General features: G+C 40.9%; 1 protein-coding gene across 3 annotated transcripts in view; it reads right to left on the reverse strand.

The window, feature by feature from the left end:
• tll1 (tolloid-like 1) overlaps positions 1–20,301 on the reverse strand; it is a 58,831-nt gene extending 38,530 nt beyond the window's left edge. Inside the window, exons 1-2 of one of the 3 annotated variants that reach the window (XM_013274116.3) lie at positions 19,847–20,301; positions 18,037–18,512 (exon numbers count right to left, since the gene is read on the reverse strand). In XM_013274116.3, the coding sequence (XP_013129570.1) occupies positions 18,037–18,217 (181 nt within the window). In that variant the 5' untranslated portion in view covers positions 18,218–18,512; positions 19,847–20,301. Of the gene's footprint in view, positions 1–18,036; positions 18,750–19,846 lie in introns of those variants that run through there. The other 2 variants (XM_025908290.1, XM_003449690.5) reach the window with 2 other exon arrangements.
• Positions 20,302–24,837: the final 4,536 nt, after the last annotated feature.

Below are 24,837 nucleotides of genomic sequence, written 5' to 3' on the forward strand. Positions count from 1 at the left end.
GAGACCAACAGGAGCCAAAGAGTGTGATGCTGTACCGGCTAATTTAACAGCACAGCAATCGAACTAAGAACAAAACAATGTTTCTGAAGTTTGTGAACTTCAGTTTTGATGCCTCAGCTTGAGAGACGGCGACCACATCACGTCACAAGTGAGAGGCTGAGGGACGCTGCACACATACACAGTAGTAACTTAACAATCACAGGTTTACCCTGTGATGATCAGTAATGAGCCGCTCTAAGCAACAGTGGGGAGGAAGAACTCCCTTTTAACAGTAAGAAAACTCCAGGAGAACCAAGATCAGGGACGAGCAGCCACCTGCGCGACCAGGTCAAGGTGAGACTATTGCAATCACGATGATGATTTAAGAATTAAACATAATTTTGTCTTTAAAAAAAGATGCTAAACTTGTAACTGAGCTCATAAACTCACAAGAAAAAATGTTTATTCAGGTAATAAATGCATTGAGCAGTGAGATAATTTCCTCAGAGACTTTTATACAGTTAGACTTCTTTTGAAACCACAGGAGTCGCCCCCTGCTGGCCATGAGATACAATGTTGGTTTAAGGCTAGTTTGTATTGACCTTTCAGACTCTGAGGTCACCTTTTTCTAAATAGCAGTTTTAATAATGGTTCATATGTATGAGGTGTTTTTACAGAAGCATTGTAGTTAATAAATTCTTGAACCTTAATTTGTACATGTTATACATAATGTCTTTGTAATGTGCAGCCATATATGATAAATGCCACTACTCAAAGTAGTGCCATTTATCATATATGGCTGCATAAAAAAACCCTAAAAAAACAATGAAAAAAGAAAAATAAAAGTTAAGTACAAGTTAAACGGAATACTGTGTTTCAAATACCACATGTACAACAGTCTGTGACAGAGTGGAAATGGAAATGTTTGTTTCGTTCTACTTTTATTTAACACATGGGAACAGAAAGAACTTAAATGTACCTGTAGTCCTATTGTAAATGAACATTTCAAGGTTGTTACAGCAGGGATTTATTTGTTCTGAAGTCTGATTCATGTTCAAAGTATTTGACCTATTACAACCTCCAGTTCAGTGGTCATGGTTTCTCGGATTAGGGAAATACAAATATTCTTTTGTTAGAGTCTGGGCAGCTGCTAAGGTAGATGTTACACATACCAGGATATTACTCAGTGACATCCTATACTTTTGAAGTGATGACTTAATTTAACCCTCTGGCAATCAACTGTCTAACTTCCTGCATAGCAAAACAATCAATTGCCAGAAGCTCCGCTCTAATATACAGAAATCTGTATCTAATATAAACTCAGAGATCAAAGCAGCTGCCTATTGCTACTTAACACACACACACACACACACACACACACACACACACACGGCTATCTTCAGTGTTGGGTGTAACATGTTAATCGTGTCTAATTGTGTCACACTACATTTTTCAGTAACACAGTAATGTAACACATTGCTGCACTAAATTCAGTAATCAGATTACAGTTACAATTATGTAATCACTTTACAAAGGTTCCTCAGTTAACTGCATACTGGGCAAAAAAAAAAAAAGAAAAACATATGAAGGTGTCTTTTTCTTCTTGCAAATACAACATCAGCTCTCCGCAAGCAGCTGCACAGACAGCACGTTGACACAAACTAGTCAAGAATCCAGAATGGCCTTAAAGTTGAGTGCATGCTGACCCCAGCCAAGCAGCCAGAGCCTGAATTTGAACAGGTAACAAAGACAATGAAGAGCAGTTAGGCTTAAAGCCTCCTTTACACCTGTACATGTTTCTACAGTAGAATCACTGTAGCAATTACTTTGAAGTCTCTTTGCTCTAGGTTCAAACTTCGCTTTATGTTCAAATTTAAACACTGTAAAAAAAAAGTGTGCGTGATCGATGTGTTAGCATGTGGGGCTATGGTTTATATGCATTTCAGGTCGTGTTATGAAGTAATGTATAAGTAATGTAACAAGTAGTGTAACGAATTACTTTCTCCAGGTAGTAATTAAGTAACTTCAGCACTGGTAACAGTGGCTGTTACAGTGGTCTGAAATCAGGACACTCACTGCTCTGCTGTTTACTCTCTCTACTCCTGCCCTTGCACCACTGACATCCTCTCTTTCCTGGACAAATGAGATATAATCTATCAAGCCTGTTCTGGTGCTACCTCGTGATCTTCTACCAGTTACTCTTAATGAAAGTGGAAACATCCGATCGGATGCTCAGACCACTTCAGTGGGTTCCTCTAAATGCAAAATAGGAGTGGCTCCAGTCTGTGCTTCCTTAGGAGGTTCAAGCTACAAGCGCTCCATTTTGGTGTTTACGTTTCAACAAAAGACAACCACAACATATTAGCCAAGAAAACACAAGGGCTGTATTTAGGAAAACTCCAAAATCTCTAAAAGCTCCATGAACAAAATGCAGGATTTCTGAAAAAAGGACTGGAATATGGCTGTGCACCTGCACTCCCCATTCAGTCTCCTTTCAACCATCCTGCTGAGAACAACAGATTAATGTTGATGATGCTGACTTTCCCAAGACAACCTGAGAAATTACTGACAATGATGCTTTGAGGGTAAAGAGTCTTAAACTTTACTCAGAATTAAAATTAAAAAACAGTCCAAAAACCTGTTTTTGCTTCATTTTTTGATATATTAATGAGATTAAAGAGAAAACATAAAATGTAATCATTTCAGGGTGACCCTGAAAACAGATAAAAATGTGCATTTATCTATGTTTGTACATGAAAAGGACAAATCAAAGACTTAATTAGAACTTTTGGTCCAACATCACCGTCAGGGAGCATGCTGCTTCGATTTTTCAAATGTCAGGTCTACAGGCGAGCTGCAATGATACCTCGATACCTTTGAGAAGCTACACGGTGGCAAAAACAGCTGCAGTGCACGTACTGTAATAGACCTTCCCTCCTCAGTCTCTTCATCACCTCAGTCCAACACACACACACACATACACATAGACACACACATAAACACAATTACCCCGCTAGCTTGTAACAATGGACAACTGAACGATAGTCATCTCTGAGTGATTAGCTGAGCTGAGTTATTGGCCTCCACAGGGATTCAAGACACTAATACACTAACAATGGCACGGGAGAAGATTGTCACTTAGCTAATCGGGATTGCCGCTAAAGGAAAAGGGGGTCAGGGTGCCATTGTGCTCAACTCGGCACTATTGTTACAGAGAAGAGCAAACCACTGCGTCCATAGATTTATGAATAACAACATCAGATGCAGTCTGGGAGTGTGTGTGGCTTAGTGGTGTTTTATATTTTGCTTAGATTGGAAGGATAGCAATGTAAATTAGAGCTGGATGTGAAGCGATGTGTTTATTTTATATATATTATGTAAAAAGTCATCTTTTAAACCAGAAAGAGCCAGCATCTGATCAGGCTGCCTGAGGTAGCTTGAAACAGTAAAAGAAATAGATGTGCGAAGATATGCATTTATTAAACATCATGTTAATCGCTGCTTTTATTGCATAACTTACTGAATGCACACTGTACAATCAAGAGAGAGCAACGAGCAGCTGGCTTTGTTCGCACAATAGTCCAAAGTAGTCAACACCAACAAAAAGCATCAGAATTTAACTTCTGAAAGTCTGAAAAATTAATTCTTTTCAGTCTTTCTTTAATTAATCTTTCATGATTCAGTGTCTTGGTTGCTAAATCTGACTCAAACTCGAGCTGCAGGTGGTGGTTGCTACATAACTGGGTTCATGCTGAACTTCACAGAGATGACCAATCAGTTTTTGGTATTTTAATGAGGGCAGTACGTCACACACTTGTGCACAGTTCAGCTTGGAAAGAGATTTGTTTAGGAAAATCCATTCTTCATTTGTCATGAATGGTACTAATCAAACTTCTAGCTGTCATTTTTCGAGTATTTGCAGCTTGGTTATTTATGCAAGACTGAATGCAAAACAGACTCTGCTATCCCTTTAAATATATTTTTTCCCTGGGCATTTTATAACAACAGTCTGGATTGGATTAATCCTTGGTTGAAAGGAAAACCATTTAAAAACACATATAAAAACAAGTTTAATAGTATGTGAAAAGGCTGATCTGGGTGCGACTTTGACGCATAAAGTCGCAAAAACCGCACAATTACACCAGCACGTTTTTTAAGATGTGGTCTGGATAGGCCTATTAGAATTGTTATTTCTGACACCAAACTGCTGTGGGTGTCAAAGTTTTCCTCTAGTATGTTCTCTGCTGTCATAGTGAGCCACAGAATGGTGAAAAAACAAAAAACACTGAACAAACAATCGACTTAAATCTGCCACTTCAACAGCGAAAGGACAATGTGACAATCCTCATACAAACACAGTCTGCATCACCTTGCATGTGCATTGGAAAAAGACTTTCCCTTCATTTTTGCTTCTATTTGTGGGCCAGCGTGAATGTGACAGTGTCCTGAGATTACACTTCTCTTGGTTCTGAACATTTCAGGACAACAAGGGAAAAATATAAGGACTAAAAGTTTTCCAGAGAAAAGGAGCTGACACAAGCAGAGATACAAAGTGAGAAGTGGAGGGGGAGTACAGTGATAGTAAGTTTGGCCCATTGATTGTTAGGGTCTTGTTAATCCATAGAGATACCATAAATAGCCCAAAGTCAAGCCATGGGGTGAGGAGGGATGAGAACAGTGATGCAGGGAGATGCAGGAGGAAAGGTATTGATCCAAAAACCCCAGGACGTCCCAGGAGGCCTACATCATGCTGACCAGGGCCTTACTGTTCGCCCTTCAGCAGGGGCACTGCAGCAAACACACACAGCAGCACACAGGGACACACACACACACACAACAGTAATGCACCAAACACAGTCTGAGAGGTAGAGTCATCACTACTCACACGTATTCACCCCACCAGCCCACCATGTTGCCAGCTAGCAGCTAGACTGCTTTGTGTCTTATTGATCAAGTTCTCAAGCAGACACAGCTGAAGTCGGCTTTCTGCAAGTAATTCTGCAGCCCGACAGCAAATGTCCAACAGACGCAAGCGTCACTCATTGTCATCTGAACAAAGCATGCACACACTGATGCAAAAGAGCAATCAAACATAAGCTTTTAATACAATGATAACACAATGCGATTCAATTAGGATTTAAATAAAAAATAATAGCTGCCCTGTTTTAGTAATGTATTATTTTTCCCTGCTTGAACTTTTGTGGTTGTTTATGATTGTTTTGTGATCACCAGATGGAAAAGATTTTTGTTTTTGCTTGGGTTTCTCTTAAACTAGTTTAAACACTCACAGTCGTTGCCATGTTCATTTGAGTACTGCCACAGAAATGTTTCACTGCATTATCTTTCCCAGTAGAGTTTGTGATAAAAGCGTTAAAACTGGAATGATAATATTAATCCTAATGCTATCAGTGAAATGCGTTTTTAATGTCGATTGATGTATGATTTGTAATTTCTAACTACGCTCAAAATGCGAGTGCAAAGAGGTAGAGAAAGAGCCTATAACTATAACTGATGAAGTTAAACAAGAATTCAAAGCAGTTAGATCGAAGTGATTATTTCCTGTGTAGTAATACTTGTCTGGCTTCAGCTTTGTAACGTACCATCTGTTTTCAGAACAACCAGGTTTTAATTAAAAAATAGTCTGAATAATAAGTATGTGTATCTATAAATGCTCAAAACACCCTCAACACACAGCTTACAATATCATAGACATCTGTAAAGGAGAATCTACATATTATTCATTGCATCTATGCTGATTTATTCATTATGCTTTCACTACCCTGAAAGTGCAGGTCTATAGAGAATGAGGTCAATCTTCTGTTATTCCATGCAATGAGTTGCAACTCAGATGTCCAGTTAGCCCTTTTAATTACTTGGCAGGTTTGTAACACAGCCACTGATGGCCACGTTCCAACCAAACAAGGCATCATGGGATTGCTAAGAGCTACGCTAACAACAACAGGGGCGTTTCAGGCATTGAAAATTGAATATGTGACCAGAGAACACCTTCATTACCGCATCTGTCGGTACGGATTTATTGTGCAAAGTTTCCAAAAAGACAGAGAGACTCCAGGCTTCATTACAAAGCTTTTAAAAAAAGGTTTTGATCACATCAGAGCCCTCGTTTAAAGGAGACGCCAGCAGCTTTCAAGGCATGAAAGTAAACTACTGAGTTCTCAAGATATTTAATCTGTCACATAAGACATTGTCAAACTAAGATGGTGAAAATGCAGCTAGATTAACTGTTTTTTTTAAACAGATTTGTTTGCTTGAATGTTATTTGTGATAAATGTTGCAGGTTTTTTTCTGTACGTTTTGACTGCACTACAGTACAGTACACAATTATGCACTACTGAGTTCTACACTCATGCTGTACTCACTGGGGTGTATCTAACACAAACACACATACACAATGACCGCACACACACACCTCACTAAGCTCCTCATTAAGCAAATATAAGGTCACAGTGTAGGTGGGCTAAGATGTGGGCGTCCATGTGTGTGAACATGTGCATGTATATGAGCCCGTTCACTCGTGTGATATTATTATGCTGTATATAAATGTGGCTGCGAACGTGCCGTTATATTAAAAAAGAGATTATCTCGGCCCCGTTTGAGGATTTTCTCCAAAACTAATCATTGTGCAAGCTGCTTTATCTACTTTAACCCTTCGCGACCAACAGCAGGTGCTGCAGTTCGACACTGATGGTGCCGGAAAAGGTCACGATGAGCCAAAGTACCAAAAATGCAGGCCTCAAAGCGTTACAATACGGCATGCTTTTGAGCTGAGAGGCTTATGAAGTGGATTTATTAAATTGGTGTTCCACCCAAATATCTGTTCACTATTAAAAACTCAGCTTTGTTAAGAAGGAAATCTGTGTTTATACTGTAAAGAACCTGTTTTGTGCATTTTTAAAAAATATATACTGTGTGTATGCTCTGTTGTGTAGTGATTACCACATTTGCCTTACACATGAAAGATTCCCGGTTCTAGACCAGGAGGAGACATGAACCCAGCCTCAGGGGTCGCAAGCTGGTGTAATCCTAGTGCCGGATAAACAGGAGGGTTGCATCAGGAAGGGCAGCCAGCGTAAAATTTGTGCCAAATCAAATATGTGGATCCATCCGCAGTGGTAACCCCTTGGGAAATAAGGGAGCAGCTGAAGATAGTTCCTTTGCGTTGGTCAGAGCTGGATTATCACACTTTGATTTACCCATTGGAGCTCCTGATATTTTGAAGCATTACTTCACTGTCTGGCTTCACATTGTTTTACTTCTTTAGGCTCAGCCTCGATTTAAACTCGACTCTGCTACGAATGATTCTGTTTTAACGGAAGTCCTGGATGAGCAAGCAGCCTGTGTGATGAAGGCCAGAATCAAAAGCACTACCAGGACTAAAGCAATAGTGCGTAAATACTCAAATGGAAGCCATTCATATTGGCTTGTTTTTTAAAGACTATAACTGAAACATGCAGTAGAGCAAACCAGTGCAAAGTGAGGGGAAATATCAATGAGCCTGGAAGCTAACATGATCTGTTAAGTGTAAAAGGGGAAAAAATATGATTACATTAAAAAGCCTAATATGGATTCAAGATTTCCATGTCCCTTGTAAGAGACAACGGTGATACCGAAGATTAAAAAATGGATATAGATGCCTCCACTGGTTTGTCAACTAATATTCTGAAACCTCGACTTTTGCCCATCACCATCTCGGTCTTTTAAAGTTAGGCACGACAAGTGAAGGCTGGAGCTGACTGAAAGACTTGGACACTGCTCAATGCAACACCAAAATCTTTAAAATCAGCTCCATGATTTTTTTATACCAAACTGACAAAAAGCTTTATGACTTAGAAACTATGAATCTTACAAGTTCAGTATGTATTGTCAATATGTATAAAGTACCATATAAAGAGTTAAAATATCATGTCACATTTGACCTCTGACCTCACTTTTACACTTCTACTCCAAAGTGTGTTGTATGTTTAAAGACAGCGTTGCTAAGAGAAAGAGAATGAGCTGCCTAGTTAGTCATAGTGGTATAATATCATATACTAAGATCAAGTTTTTCATGTCAGGTCATTTACAAATCAATGCCTGTAATCTCTTATCTGACTTTTACTGCACTACAAACGTCTTGAATTTAAAAACCCAAATGAATTTATACAAAATACAATATTTCCTTTAAAGGTAAATATTGGAGAGTGATCTGGCTCGGTGAGTTTGCTTCTTTTTATCTATTTTACTCCTAATTTACAAAGTTTGCAAAAACCATATTCAGTAAGTTTTGAAACTGGTGATTGAAATCATAGATTTCCCCAGGTTAATACATACAGAGGTCATAAATAAGTAAATAGTCTTATGGTCTTGTATAACATTAGACTGATTTTACCAACTAAAGGAGTCAGGCGCCCATGACCATTCCAAAAAATACAATTTTAAAGCACTTTCAAGTTGGCCTTCCTTTACAGAGCACACGGAGGGGGCTTGTGACACGGCTTATGTGTGACACAAGCCCACGTATCAACCTTCGTAACGTTCACAACACTCTGATCAAACATTAGGTTCAAACACAAATTGTAAAGTGTTGACATTCCTGGAGATGTTACATGGATTGTCTCTATGGATTTTTTTTATCCCGAAACCCAAAATAACTGCTGTGAAACCAAACTGTCCACAGCCCCCATTGTCCATTGTGAAGCAAAGTATGACTTTGAGTAGCACTTGAAACTGAAACGGCCATTTCTATTCTTCTTTGAGTGTTTAAGATGGAATACTGACGAGCTACTGCACTTACTGCAAGGTGCTGGAATGTAAAGAGATGCTGCAGTTTTTCTATCACTGGTCAAAAATGTACTTCCAGGGGGGGGGAAAGGCGAAAAATGTAGCTGCTTAGTCCAAGTCCAAAAATGTTCATATCCACACCCTGCTGCAAGTAGGTTTGACAGAGAGAGACACAGAGGCAAGAGACAAGAGTGACATGCAATAGAAAAAAATCCTGAATAAAACTGGGTATTTACAGTATGTTGGTGAGTAATCACTGAATTGAAACCATAATTAGAAACTTTAAAATCACCAGTCGCGCTGAGGTCTGACTCTTAGGTCCACACAAAACACGCAAACTCTAATTATATGTTTTTACAGACGTAAATATAGTCCCAGACACTGACAAAGACCCAGTTACACACTTCTACACTGACACATCACTGTGTTTACCTGCGCCACAGTGTGCGTGTGTGTTTGTCTAGAGATTAGAATAAGCACAGTTTCTTCATCCGTGAACACAGCTGAAAACAGATGGCAGGGCCGTGAGGCACACACCTGGACGTTTGAAATGACCCGGAATGAAGTCCAGACTGATCATAAGCAAATCCAGTGAACAGGAGCTTTTGTCCATTGGAGCTATTTTTAGTTTTTTCAGTAAATACTTCTAGTAGTCTATGCCAAGAGATCAAAAGCAAAAGACAAAAATGCTGTAAAATGCTATGGATGGAAGATAAAGTGTAGAAGAGCACAAATATGTTGAGTAAAAATCACCTAATCTCCACTGTTCATTGCTCAAAGGGGGTTTTCTCTTTTTTCTAAGGTCTTGACCTTAAATGTGCTGTGACCTGAGATGACTTGTGTTGTGAACTGGTTGCTGTGTAATTAAATCTGAAATGAATGAAAAGATTTCAAAGGCCTTGCTCACTTAGAACTCTGAACTATAAATTGACAGCGAGATCGGGCGAAGAAATGTTTGGTACGAGACAGAATAACATAATATCATATGACACATGCACACACACTTACTGGTGTAACCCCCTAATCACTTTACTGTGACACTGGGATTCCTCCCTAGCGGGTCATGGGTTTGGCCAGACATTGTGACGGGACGTGATTACGGCTCGGTTTCCCGTCAGCGTGCCCCGGGTCTGCACCCAGGGAACGAGCAGCCAACGGGCCTTTAAATGCACAAATGAAAGTCATAGAACGGAGAACAATGTTGTTCTTGTTGAGATCGCAGATAGCTGAACCCAGGTGTGACTACATAGTTTCGATTACCGGATGAGTAACTTCATTTGAAGTTGGAGTTCAGCGCAGTTACCATAAACGATGAGTTTCAGTTAGATCAAGTGAAGGCATGAAATCTGACAAGGCTAGCTCCATCCATACTTCAACTCTGCTGCTGTATCAAAGGCAGTTGGCTAATAAAGTATTTGTGTTTGTGTATGTTTTTGTACTTTATTTATTTATACAACAGGAACAACACATATTATTTAATCAAAAAGCAGACGACATATATAGGACTTCTAGGCACAGCTAACAATAATAATAGAAGCAATAGCAACTCATACTACAAAAAATAGAAACCTTTGAGAGTAGCCATTAAGACCAGCAGAAGGCCCATTTCAGTGATCACAGAATTTCTTTTGTTTAAGTCGTAATTTTGCCTTTTGCATTAAACAACTTAAGATCGTCTAATGTTTTAATTTCTGGAGGCAAAGTTATGGTAGCTACTGCTGCATTTCAAAATCATCTGACTGAGTGATTTAAAAGTTAACATTAAAAAGGAAAACGTATGAAATTCTCAAAGCTTAACAAATTATGTTACGCTTTGGGTAATCAAGTAATAAAGAGAAAGACTATGTCGTGAAGTTAAGTGTAGAAAACCTGGTTAGTATGCTAAACTTTAACCTACATTTTACTTTTATTTTTTTGTGACAGTGAGCAGCACATCAGACTTCTTTGTGTTGTAGCTCTTTCCAGTGAAGCAGCCTTCACATGAGACTCAGGCGGAATTGATTGACTCACATGGGAGGAATTTTTGAAATAATCAACTTGTAGCTGTTGTTCGTCCATTAGCTGTGCCTCAAATTCCACTAAGCAGTATGATATTGAGAGGGAAATGGAGACATCGCTTGGTGAACTCTGTACAAAGGAGAAGCAGCACCACAAGGAGTCGTACAGCAGCAGAAGACCACAGAAGAGGAAAGAAGAGGTACGATGAACTGCCCTCCACAGTCACCTGATCTCAACAGTGCTGATTATCTATGGGGGCAATTAAAGACTGAGAAAACCAGAATTTATGACATCATAAGGATCCTAAAGAGATCCTTGTCAGAGATCTCAACTCAAAAAAAGATTTCTCTTTACCTGGTTTGGTTAAATGTATCTGTCTTCAGCCACAGGTGACATTACAGGCTTGCTCAGGTATATGGTCATCACTCCTGTAGGGTTAGCTTGCTTAGGCATCAAAGATTGCAACTGGAGCAGGTGGAGTGTAGGGAGGAGCTGTGAGCATAGCTTTGCTGCTACAGTACTTAGACAACAAAACAAGTTTGACTGCCAGGAGAAAGAGGCTTTCCTTTAGACATTAATGTGTGAATGGGTCTGATTTTTTATTTTTTATTTTTTTTGCTTCTATAAATACCATCAGGGAAAGCTGGGTGACATAAAAGCACCCAGACATTTAATAATTGAACGGTGCGTGGCAGGTGGGCAATGTGAAGGCGATGCTGACTCATGGCTTCTGCTGCTCCGGAACAATGACGCTCCAGAACAAACAGTCGGCCCTGGGCATGGCCGCAGAGTTTGTGCTGAGGCGGGAATCCTGAGGAAGACTTCGGAAGCTCAGTGGCAGGAGCACTCTGCTCGGGAAAATCCTGTTTAATATAATATGAGTGAGACCACTTGCTCCCTCGCTAACACACACAGATGCAAGGCAGCCGCGGTGCCAAATGTACACATACACATGTTGCTCTAGTTTCCTTCCTACTGATGAATGGGGGAAGGGATGAACAGTAGCTGCAGCTCACTGTCACGACTTGGTGGGCTGCATGTACAGTACACAGCGAACATATACGTGCACAGGCGTTCAAATCCCAGGATCCAAGGTACGCTTGGGACACTTCTAGAAAATTTAAGTGTGAGTTCAACTCGTACTAATCAGCTGTATTGGTTATCATTACTAATTTCTTTCTCTCTATGCCACTGCAGTGGGTTTTAAATCAAACAATAAAGATGTGATTGAAGCACAGACTTTCAGGTTTAATTCAAGGGTTTCAACAAAAGCTTTGCATTAACTGTTGAGGAATTAAAGTCATTTCAATATACAGTCTCAACGTTTTCAAAGGCTCAAAATTAATTCAACAATTGATTGACAAGCAGCTCTTTTATAACCAGGTTACTGCTGTTCCTTTATGACAAATTAAGCAGATAAAAGATCTGTATAATTAGCCCAGTGCATTCTTTAAAAAAAAGGAAGCCTGAAACACCACAGACGATAACTAAAGTGGAAATCCATAGAATTATTCCCATTGTTAAGAAAACCAACAACAACAAAAGCATGGAGAAGGAGGGAAACAGTTCATTATCAAAGTATGCCACATCATGTATAAACCATGTTGGAGGTAACGTTATGGCGTTAGACATGTATTCCTGTTTGTGCAACCAGGCTACTAGTGTTTTTTATTGATCATGCAACTGCTGATAGAAGTAGCAGGATAGATTTTGAAGTGTACAGGGTTATATTCTCTGCTCAGACTTAGCCAAATGCTGCAAAACTGATCAGACAGTGCTTTACAGTGCAAATGGACAATGACCTAAAGTATAAAGCAAAAACAACACAATAGCTTCTCCAGGCGAATAAAGGCCATATTCTTGATTGGCCAAGTCAGTCTTCCGATCTCATCCCAACAGAGCAGCTTCTAAGTTATGGAAATGATGACAAAGAAACCCACAAACAAGCAGCACCTAAAGGTGATTGCAGCAAAGGCCTAGCAGAACATTTGAAGGTAGAAAGTGTACACACGCATAACACATTGCATGGATATATGTATGTATAATGTTCATCAACCTGTATAACAACATCAGATTTTTTCCCTCAATATTGATAAGAGCACCTGGTGTGCATCTGCAAGCCACTTTGCAACCTCCACCACAGCTCCTCCTTTTCATGCTACAGTATGTCTGACTTAATCCGTGTCCTGTTTATTTTGGATTTGTTTTGTTTGACGCTCTTTCTGCTGTCCTTCTTGACTGAAACAAACCTATCCACGAGACTTTCAAGCAAGCACACCTTGCATCTGGTTCTGTGGTGAACAAGATAACGCAATTCCCTCAGTCTGTGGCGTACACTTTAAATGGTTCTTTAAATCCCATGTGCCAGTATCTGCATATAAAATGAGAAACTGATAGAACAGATCACAGTTATTTTACAGTAAAGTACAGTGTAGTATAGTACCTTATATATTCCACCATCACATCTGAATGAGCGTCAGCCAATATGAAACAGTTTATGAGATGATCCCTCCAAAGAAAGGTTGAATTGAAGACTGTGATGTAACTAGCCATGTTACCTGACTATGTGCAGTGACAATCTGCTTTAGGTGCACATGATGCAGAGAATAAACAACTTTGGTTCATTCATTAATTTCATTCATCCATTCTCCAAACTGCTTATTCACATTAGCATTGTGGGAGACCTGAGGCTATTCCAGCTTTCAAAGGGCAAGTGGTGAAGTACACCCTGGACCGGGTGGCGTGGCTAACGCAGAAATATAGAAGTTGGCAACTGTGGCAGACTTTTAGACTCACTGCTTAATCTGACATGCATGACTTTGGGAGGAAGTTGGAGCACCAGAGAGAACCCACACAGGCACAGGAAGAATATGCAAATTCCACACAGATGTGCCCGTGCCGGCCGGTGGATTCAAAGCTAGGACTTTCTTGCTGTCAAGCAACAATTCTTAACTATTTTGCCACTGTGCCACCCCTCCAACAAATTTTGCTTTAAAAAAATGTGTTGTAACACCTGATCTCAGTGATGTGTGTCCATAAAAAACAACACATTGTGCCCACACACACTCCTACGATGCCCGACTATTGTGTTTAAAGTAGAGAAAAGGTAGTTATGTCTCGGATTCCTCCTGAAGAAAAGACCCACAGCCTTTAGATACCGAGGTTTGTTTAGCTTTCACTCGATGTGTGTGAGGATTTTATGAGAACAGTGATTTGGAAGGAAGCATGAATGACTCTTGAGTGAGCGTAGGGGCACATACGTGTGCGCATTTGTGTGTGTGGGCGTGCGCGTATGTGTGTCATCTCCAGCTGAGTAGCAGGATGCAGACAACCAGGAAGAGATAAGCGCGGGTGAATGGAGGGAGCTTAGCATGTGTGTGTGTACCGTGTGTGTGCGCATGTGTGCATGTGTGTTCGCGTAGGGAAATCACTTCACAAAGGCATGGAAGTGTGTGTTCCCCTGTCTACCAGCGCGGGACTCGGAGGAGATAAGCAGACAGCCAAATATTCCCCTTGTGTTTTCCCAGCAAAAACAGGAGGCGGAATACCAACCACTCAGACCGATGCCATGGGGTCAGGCGTGGAATGAGTCGCGCTTCCACTTCTTACAAGCTGCATATAGCTGCCAAGTCAGTGCATTAATTGCAACACGATTACTCCAGAAAATCTCAGGAGACAGTCAGATCTGTGCGTGCGAGTGGGTTTAAATTCAGCTGCACATCAGCAGACACTCATGAGTGTCTGTCAGAGGCTCTGCAGGCTCACACTGAAACATTTCTGTGTCCGTATCTGTGGCTGTATTAGCATATTGAAAGCTTATATTTCAGAATGTGCAGGCAGATATTAAGTGACATGCTCCCACACAGTACTAAGTGGGACAGTTACAGACACCAGGTGGTGAGGATGCAGGCATAAAACAAAAACAGAATCATTTACTCATTTGTATTTACAGTAATGTTATTTTTTAGCCCAAGACTTGTGCATCTAAACAATAAACTGACACCATAAAATGAAGAAAACTTTGCAAACTTTGAGCCGGATGAGAAGATAAGCAAACTGAATCTGCCGATGAGCATCATGCAAAACAGGCCAAAGCTCCAGAGCACCCTCCACACCAGTGGCTCTCAATTTTTTTTCCGCCTTCAGAACCCGAAAAAACAGTTCATTGACCCCACCACACACACATGCACAGCTTTTAGCAATTATTAACAATAAAAAAATGACCCAAATTAAATTTTAGAGAAATAAAGGTCATCAACATTGCATCACCAGACTCATATTTATTATCTCTGCACAAATCCATCCATCCTCTTCCGCTTATCCGATCCTGCACAAATCATTCAAGTTAATTACATATTTTTTTTACCTTGGTCGTCCACACCCCACCCACAGCAGTTTCATACCTCACCAGTGGGGCTGGATTCACAGTTTAAAAAACCTACACTGACTCTGAGATGTTATGGTTTTGTCATTTTCTTATTATAAACCATATCATCAGAGGAGAAAATAAAGGGAGAATGAAATTTGGGGACTCAGTATTTAATATAAATGAGCTATACATGTTCAAATGATGTAAAAAGGTGCCAATTGTCAAATGTCCAGTAAAACAGAAATGCCTAAAAGCAAATGGCACTTGTAAAATTATAAGGCTTATAAGATGAACATATGTGTTGATTATTAGGAGTGTGTGTGCCTGTGTGTGTTTATGCAATGTGCTGCAAGAAATCTCAGCAGCTGAGTATAGAAGGTTCTTTATGTTCGTCGATATTTTCAGAAAATAAATGCATTCGCTGTGTTTTTTCTCTCAGTTATTTTAACCTTAAAGACTCGCTCGGTCTCGCAAACATGCGTAGACTTACGGACTCCCTTTAACCTGCCGGGCTCCCATCAAAACACACACAAACGCATGAACGGTAAGTTCTTTGCATAGCTAAAAGCCACAGAGACATGGGATTGCAGAGTCAACATAAAAATCACCCACATAGAGATCAGTGTAACATGCACATGAGCAAACACACATGCAGACACACACACACACACTGGCCAGTGTCCACGGTTGTCAGGTTTGTGTATTTGGTATGTGAGGAATGTGTGTTGGTCAGCTTGCGGACGCTTAGCGCTCTGGGGTGGAGTTCTTATCAGTCCAATGTGTCATCGCAGACAACATTAAGTACCACTAAAACACACATGGACATGCATGTACACAAACACACACAGAGAAAGACACACAAAGTCAGGAGGGTGTAACCCCAAACAAGGATCCAGATTTTAAAAGATGCTTATTTATTTTACACCCTCCCAACATCCCTCTTATAAAAAGAGGAGAGGAGAGGGTCAGAAAAACCTTAAAAAATATATCAAAAAAATAGTAAGTTAGCTTATGAAATTCATTGTTCTAGGATTAAAAGCAAGAAGATCATCACACATGTGTCCCGTTGTTGGCGTTTTCTCTCTAATTTTGGAGCAAACTCGAGCACCTTGAGCCTACTGTGATTGTGAATTGCTGCTCTATATATGAAACTGAACTGAACTGCATTTTCGCTTTTACCTAAGACACAACTACTAGGTGCCAAATTTTTCTTATTAATGGTTTGTGCACTTCAGGGATCATTAGGGGAGGCGCCAAGTAGTGGCCAAGGATGGCCAGGGCCACCACACAGTTAACTGTGGTCATCCAACACAACACAGGATGGAGCTCCACAGGGCACTGTGTATATACTCATCAGTCCTGAGGTACATGTATTCTTCTGTTTTACAGGAACACCTTTTTGCAGAACAATTTCTCCATCACTTTTGTTCCCAAATGAACAAAAACATAAAACCTAAGAAAAAAGGTAATAATTTTATAGCTCATCAATAATTAAAAATTAATAACTTGAGCAGCAGCACAAGCTTGTTTTCATCAAGTGAAGGTAAAAAAAAAAAAGCATTAGATGTATTGTCTGTATAAGATAATAAGAAGAGTGAGGACTGAATCTAATTACTCTTTGGCCTACAGTCATTTACACAGTGACTGGTGGTAAACACCATTACCTCACAGCAAGAAGGTCCTGGGTTGAATCCACTGGCCTGTTGGGCCCTTTCTGTGTATTTGTATGGTGTCTTGGTGACTCCGTGGGTTCTCTGCCGCATATTTGGTTATTAGTGATTCTTAATTGATTATAGGTAAGTGTGTCTGTCTGTTTCTCTGTCAGCCCTATAACAGGCTGGTGACCTGTCCAGGGTGTACCCTTCTTCTAGCCCTAGTACAGCTGGAAGAGGCTCTCACAAAAATCGTAACCATTAATTGGATAAGCAGAAAAACATGGATAATTCACACCGCTGAAAACGTAATAATACCAGTTTCTATGCGACCCTCTATAAATTATCTGGTGCTGCCATTGGTCGTCATTACACTAGTAACAGTCTAAAACATTTCCCATCATCGCCAGCCTTAATAAAATGGGAATATGTAAATGGTCACCAACAAGTACTGTATTTAAAGGATATGGTCCAGGCGCTAGCAGAGGAGAATAACTAGGAGGAGAGGGACTGGTTAAGTGAGCGACTATATAAAATCCAAAATAAATCTGCAGGCTTTGCGGTGAAAAAGACAAAGACACCCCCAATAAAACACCTATTTAAAAAAACTACACTTTTTATGTATAAAACCAACTTTAAAAACTGGCAACCACTCGCCGACACAACCGACACATTTATTTTCGATCCAGTGAAACATTTTCTCTCTTTTATTTTTTACACACAAGAAACTCGTTCATAGCCTATTAAGCCACATCAAGGTGTTACTCCACAACAACTACGTAAATGTTAAATGTTTATCACGTGTGCACGCGCGTGTGTGAGAGAGACAGAGCGTGAATCCGCGCCTGTGTAAATCCAGCTGTTATTTTTATCCCTGTTATTAGTTGACTTGACATCTGCACACGCGCGCAAACCTACACATCCATGCGATCCATGCGCGCCACCAACATTTGGACTCTGGGGGATGCTCGAGCTGAATGTGAGCATGTTTGTGTGTTTGCATGCATTGAAAAGTGCATCAGACTTAACGTGACCGTCACCGTGGCATGCACGTGGCATGCATCTGCGAGATCGCCACAGACACCGACACCGGTTATGCGGTTATAGGCAGAAGCGCGCTGTCATCCCTCATACACACATGCACGTGCCGCCTCGGAGCCAGCTGTAGGAGGGCAGGATCACCGCGACCAGAGTAATAAATATAGTTCTTGTGTTACTTTTATAATTTAAAAGCTAAAATAAAGTAAAATGACTCACCAGCTTTGCAGGGGTCCTTGTAGTCAATGGTCTCCGCTCTCTCTTCCTCATAATATTCATAGTCTGGCTCCTCGTAGTCGAAACAATTACAAATAGTAACTTTGCCCCAGAAAGTCAAGCCGGCAAGCACCAGTGTGATCCAGCGCATCTTAGCAGCAAGTGCGGATGGCACACGGTCCATCTGAAGACTGAAATAACCAAATAACGGCCTCTCTGCTTGTCTCCTCCGCTACTGAGAGATGGACAATCCAATCTCCGAAGCACGGCGTCAAGAATTTATCGGGCCATCTTGAAGATTGGCGTCCTTTGTGACAGTCTGTTTGTGGATGGTGTAGGTTGTAGTAAGTTACCCTACTCCGACTGACTCTCCTCCATGGTTAAAGTACGCTGAGGGCTCTGTGCGTCCGTCTCTCAGTCAGCAAAGTGTCCGCTGAGAAGCTCCGCTGTCCTCCGCTGTGGCTTCGCAGGTGAAGCTGCTGCTAGACAAGCAAGAAAGAGGAGAGGTTAGGAGATCAGAGCTGGGTGATCTCTGAGCGTAAAGACGCACGGTGGTGTGTCTACTGCTGCTGCTGCTGCACGCACGAGAATCATCCACCTTGTGTGTTTCCAACCAACACTCTTGTCTCTCGCCTAGCGCAATCTCCCTCTCTCTCTCTCTCTCCCTCTCTCTCTCGCTCTCTCTCTCTATCTCGTGTCCGGCGGTGGTACTGTCTCTCTCTCTCAACCCAAGTCAGCGCACCGCCCATTCACACACACACACACAACCGCACTGTTTGTCCCAAGTGGTGCAGAACCACAACGTCTCTGTCTTCTTTTGTCTCCATTCACTGGACCATTCGCAGTCTTCATCTTTTTTTTTTCATGCGCAAAACTCCTGAGGCTTCTCTCTGATCTCAGCGCGCTGACCGCGGAGGAAGCCGCTCACTAATCATCACCGGCTTAATTGGACCTTTATTCACATTGACCCGCAAAATAAAGTGAACTGGCAGTAAAGAACCGGTAGCGGTAAAAGTAACATGGTGGCCACAAATTTGCCTGTGACTCTAAGTAGGTGTTATCTGGTTATTCTGAGGCAGGTGCCAAGTAGGTGAGAGCCAAACCATAAACACCCAGAGGCAGGTAAGCTTTACAGTCATGGCTTGACAAGTGGTCCTTTATTCTGGCCCCCTTCTGAGTTGCTCTCATAGAGAGAGGGAGAGGGACACCAGTTTTAAACCTTTGAAACTTAAATAGTGAATTTCAGTAAATAAATGCCTACTAAACGATGGCCTTTAGAGTGGGGGACAAGTAGAGACAAGAGAAATCTTTAATATGTAGAGCATAATCACATCAACCAAAACACTAAACCAGACTAGATAGATAGATAGACCAGTCTGCCATTCACCTATGATGTCTTCTCTAATCTCTCATAAATACCCTTGGCAGCAGTAGGTCGGTCAACAACAGATGAGTGAACCGAGTTCACGTGGGTTCGTGATCCTCCCCTGCATCCCTGACATCCACAGGTCCAGCGCAGCAGCCTGAGCGTGTTAGTTCATGAAAAGACCGCTAAGAGCATTTAGGCAAGAGGGGGAGAAAAAAATCCTTTACAGTCAATTTCATTTGACGTATTTTACTCTAATTTCGCACGGGCTGCAAAGTTGACAGGAACCACCCATAATCTCCCCCAGAGCTGCCTATACACGCGCACATGCACCACGGCAGACTCCAGCAGTAAAAATAAAACCCCAGCAGTTGTTGACAGACAGTGAACACCTTGCCAGTGTAAATCCTCCTGAGACAAGCTCGCCCATACGTCTCCACAGCTTACCTGCTGCGTTTACCTGCCCGGGGCGCGTTGGTTTGCTGCGGAGCCACATAGCGACCCATCGTGCTGCAACTGCGGGGACTTTTTCCGGAGTCTCAGGGGGCCTCGGGGTGTCACTCGGTACCGGCAGTTTCAAACGTGCCCGACTCCCCCCATTTATTACCGGGAGATTACCGGATCGCTGTCTCTGCCGCTCCCGACTAATCCTGCCCTCGGGGAGAGGTAGCGGCGCGCTGACGTCACGCCATCAATCCAGCCGCAAGCTGTCCACTATCCACGGGTTGGACACAAATCCCTTAGAGGCAGCACACACACACTCACACACGCAGGTCAACACACTCCTGTTTTTTGTCCCAAAATTAACCTGCTGGACAACCTGAAAGTTTGTGGGAAAGAAAAAAGGAGCAACAACCAACTCTGACAGGATGAATCTGTGTCAGTTTAATTCCTCATACAAAGATCAGGGTTCTCATATTATAAACGAGTCTTAATGGCATGAATTGCACTAACAAGGATAATAAAAATAAATCGGTAGATAAAGAAAAACTTTGGGGAGAGCAAGCAAATTGCCATCACCAGCAGGGTGTGCTGAAGCACTACTGCTTAGCTCAGCAAAAAGTTTGGCAGGTAAATGCCACGAGCCACTACTCTAAGCCAAAACAAGCTCTTGCCCTCCCACTCCACATTTTCAACCATTGTACAAAAACAAAAGACAAATGAAATTTTAATGAAATAAAAGTCAGCACAGCACCACTGGCTGACACTTGCTTGTGTATGTTTTCCAACCAAATTCACCTTTATTCAGCTTCATTTCCCTTCACAAGTTTGTACTGGTCATCCATGCCTAGGGTATAGTTTGTGACTCACTGCACTAATCGGTGTGTTTAAGTGTGTGGTTTGTTGTCAACCGCAGGTCAAATAAATTCTTTCTACATCCATGTTATGCCGATGCGTGTTGATCTGCATAGACATTTGGGTGAAGCTGGTGGGCATGTTGTTGTGGGAATGCATGTCACAAGACTCGTACTTACCACGAGTACAGTGTTAAAGTTATTTTAAAAAGCCTCCACACTTTACTTAGTGTGTGTGTGTGTGTGTGTGTGTGTGTGTGTGTGTGTGTGTGTGTGTGTGTGTGTGTGTGTGTGTGCATGTGCGGTCTGGATTTCCCTCTCGAACACCTGCAAATTAACACCAGGGAAGGCATTTAGTGGCATTTTTGGCCTTTCAAGCCACTTACAGTCTGTCTGTGTGGTTACTATCCACCCAATCTATTCAGCAAAAAAGCTTCCTTCTTAAATAGGCTCCAGCTATTGAAATTAATGCTGTGTTCAGGTATTTGTGTCCCTATTTAAAGCACTTATCGATCAGTGAAACTCTGTGAAAGTACCTCGCCAGCATTCTGACCCAGCGCGCTGACCACCACCCCTCCCTGAAGCCACACTCTCTCATATCCAAACACACACATACACCCGCACACAAATATCAAGAGAAACCCTCAAACAAAGCAGCAGCCCCTCGAGACTCCTCCAAGTGCTGTGGTCTGCAGGTATTGGAGCACTAATATTAGCTTTGTTTCCAATTCTACATGCAGTAGAATTGAACTGCACCAGGTTTGCTGCACTTTACTCTGACTTCAAAGATATGCATTATCTGAATAAGGCATTTGAGTGATCCACTCTGGTTATAAAAGACTGTTTAAGCTATCTTTCTCACTCATAGCTTCCCTGGTTACCTTGAATTCATTTTTGCTGTAATCCATAGAAACATATCAAATCTACAGCAACATTTCCTTCACTGCCGTTGATCTATATGAGGACAACGGCCACGTTTTCATGATATTCATGTCAAAATACTCCATTCAGCGATGTGCAGCTGTGATGTGCAACATATTCATAAACTTGGTGAAATACTGCTAAAAACAGAGATTTTGACCCAAGATGTGACTTGAATGAGATTTAAAGCATGACTTATCAAGCTGAAAGAAATTTGTAATGTAAAAAATGTATGCCATGATATGAGCATGCAGCTGTTTTTACTTAAATAAATAAAAACAGCTGTATGCTCTGGAAGGCAGACACAGTGGTGGTGGTGGTGGAGCATTTAGCTGAAGAAGCAGATGTTTCCCTCAGGAACATGTCATGTATGTTATGTATATTTACCAGGTTGCCAAGAACATAAATAATACATGTACATTACAAGAGAATGAGAATCTTATTTCTGATGACCTGGTGTATCGCTTTGTTTACTGCTGCAGCAGTATAAGTAACACAACATGTAGTGGTACAATGTGACACCATGTTACTGTAAGCATTGTTCAAGTAAATATCACATGTATTTAACATCAAGTTTCAGGTAGGCTTTTGCAGACTGTACCATGACGCAGCCTACTGAGAACCTCTACTGTGTGTCATAGTCTCAGGTGGATACATCATACAAATAATACAGCACTTCATTTTGCTTCCATTTATTCCATTTGTGTTTGTTTGTTTGTTTGTTTGTTTGTTTGTTTGTTTGTTTGTTTGTTTGTTTGTTTGTTTGTTTCACTTGATGCGGGATCAGCACATCATTTCATCATTTCATTCATATTTCTGACTTTTCTTCAAATTTTAGTTTCAGGCCCTTTTTGGTTAAAAGGTTTTTAAAATGGCTCATTTGTGACGTAGCACAGCTGCTTTGTAACGGAAAGCATAGCTAAACGTCGATTAGTCATTCAGCCAAAATAAACTCCTTTACTGGACTTTAAGGCCAAAGACTTCAAGTGTCAAGTTTTAACCACAATAACAAAAGTTTTTAACAAGCCTGGGTAACTGACTCCATAAAACTGTAGCATTTTTCAACACTGATACCCTACGTAATTACAAAGACATTTCCTGTATACATTTTTTGCCCACTAATCCCTCATTTATTATATCTGTAACTTTGTTCATCCCAGCTGTCCTCTAGTTGTTGTTTTTCGCTGTGTTTTTTGTTGAAGGCCTCATAATTCTATATCCTATGTTCCTATTTTTTTTTTAAATATATATAATAATTACATCTCTGTGTTTATAAATACATATAATAATTTATTTACAGCACTTTGGTCAGTGAAATCTGAGTTTAAAAATGTGTTTATAATTTGTGCCTTATAAATAAATTTTTACTTACTTACTTGCCTACTTACTTACTTTTTTGTCGGAGTTTATCACTACAAATTGCATTGTGTGAGCAAGAACCCCCAAAGGGCAAGGAAAGTTATGCTGACCGCCTTTGATCGAGCTGGAGAAACTTCACCTTTCTGTAGCTTTCTTTTCCCTCAGGGCTTACAAAGCTATGACTGCTAGTTAGCTGACGAGCTAAAGTCAACTACAGTAAACTATGTAAATTATGGAGAATTTTTGGAGAAAATGTGGGACTGTTGCTACTGTTCAACTTTGTCTGTGAACTGCTGCTAAAAAGTCATTTCCACCCACCTGTGTTGGATAAGTAGCAGCTAAATCTATCACAGTAAGTTGATTTAAAAACTATGAGTGCTGCAAGAAGTTACTCTACAGATTTGTTGCATTATTCTTGTTCCTTGTGTTAAAAAAAATGTGGTTACAAGAGCAAAAAGGTTTTTTTCTCCAGAAGTCCTCGATAAAATGATTATAATTTTACAATTTCATACAAACCATTGACACACTCCGGGGCCTGATCGACCCTGGCAGGGCCTCCTTGGATGAGGGTGTCTAGTGATAATGGCCGAAACACCCAATGAATCCAAGGTCCACTACTGACAATCTGTCCAAATTTTAATATGATAATCTAGATCAGATCTCTAATCCCTGAACCTAACCAAGGAAGAAAAAAAATGGCAGATTAGCTCGGGTAAAAGACCGAAAGTTGAGACACACAACGATGTGTTTCTGGGCTGCCTTTCCTCATAACAGCCATCCCTCAAGATTCTCTCCATTTAAAGCAATGCATTATCAGGGATTGTAGCATCTAGTCCTTTTACTGAATAGGACTACAGAGCAGGTAGATGGCACTCCTCTAACACAAATCCCTACATATCCAAACACCTGCTGGCTTTGAGTTTTCTTTTGAAAGAAGACAAATTTTCATATGATTTGGTGGCAAAATAATAGCAGCAGAGGAAAAGCTGGGAGCTCACTGGCAGGTTGAAGAGAAAAGTTTAGATTAATATTTCTGCCTCTCCCACTCTGTCAGTTAGTCTCTTCACCGCCGGCTCGGATCATTTCTCCAACTGAATTGAATGCAATTTTTATTTATTTATTTTTGGCTACAAATTATGAAATCATTTGAAAATGGTACTCGTTTCAAAACTATATAAAAGCACGCAGTGCACAACCAAGCTGGTCATTTCAGCGTTTAAATGGTGTTTCTACGACAAACACTGCGGGACTCGTGAGGCACAGATGTTTTGGTAACGTTTTTTCCATGCAGCAACATATACTGGGAAAAGCAGTACCTTCACGTTTCTGCTATGGTAGTGATTAGTGATAAGAAGGAAACTCTATTGGAAGCCCTCTAAGAATACTTCTTGTTTTACATTTAACTTTACTTTAGTGGACTTCAAACAGAGTTATATTACTCCTGATGTTAGAGTCAGACCTTCCTTAGAGTCTTTTCCTGACAGTGTGCTTGCTTTCTTGGGCATATCAAAACTGTTATATAAAAAATAATGACCTACTCTTTTACAAAATAAAAGATAAACGAGATTCCTTGGTTTCTTAACAAACACCACTGCGCTTTACACGTAAGACGATAACCTCTACTACAGCATGAACATCGCACTCTTGCCCGATCTTTGTAACTTTCACTGAAGTAAATTAGTGAAAGATAAGTCTTGGATAGCTGATGAAAGAGGGAGACAGGTTAGAGGGGGACAAGCAGAGGCGGAAAATGAAGACAAAGCTCAAACGATAAGAATACCTTAGGTAAGAAAAAAGAAAATATTATGTGTTCTCCTAGGTCTGCTGACTGTGGAAGTGTCCTAAGAGGTTTATGAAATTCCT

The sequence above is a fragment of the Oreochromis niloticus genome, linkage group LG6, assembly GCF_001858045.2.
Source record: "Oreochromis niloticus isolate F11D_XX linkage group LG6, O_niloticus_UMD_NMBU, whole genome shotgun sequence".
NCBI lineage: Eukaryota > Metazoa > Chordata > Actinopteri > Cichliformes > Cichlidae > Oreochromis > Oreochromis niloticus.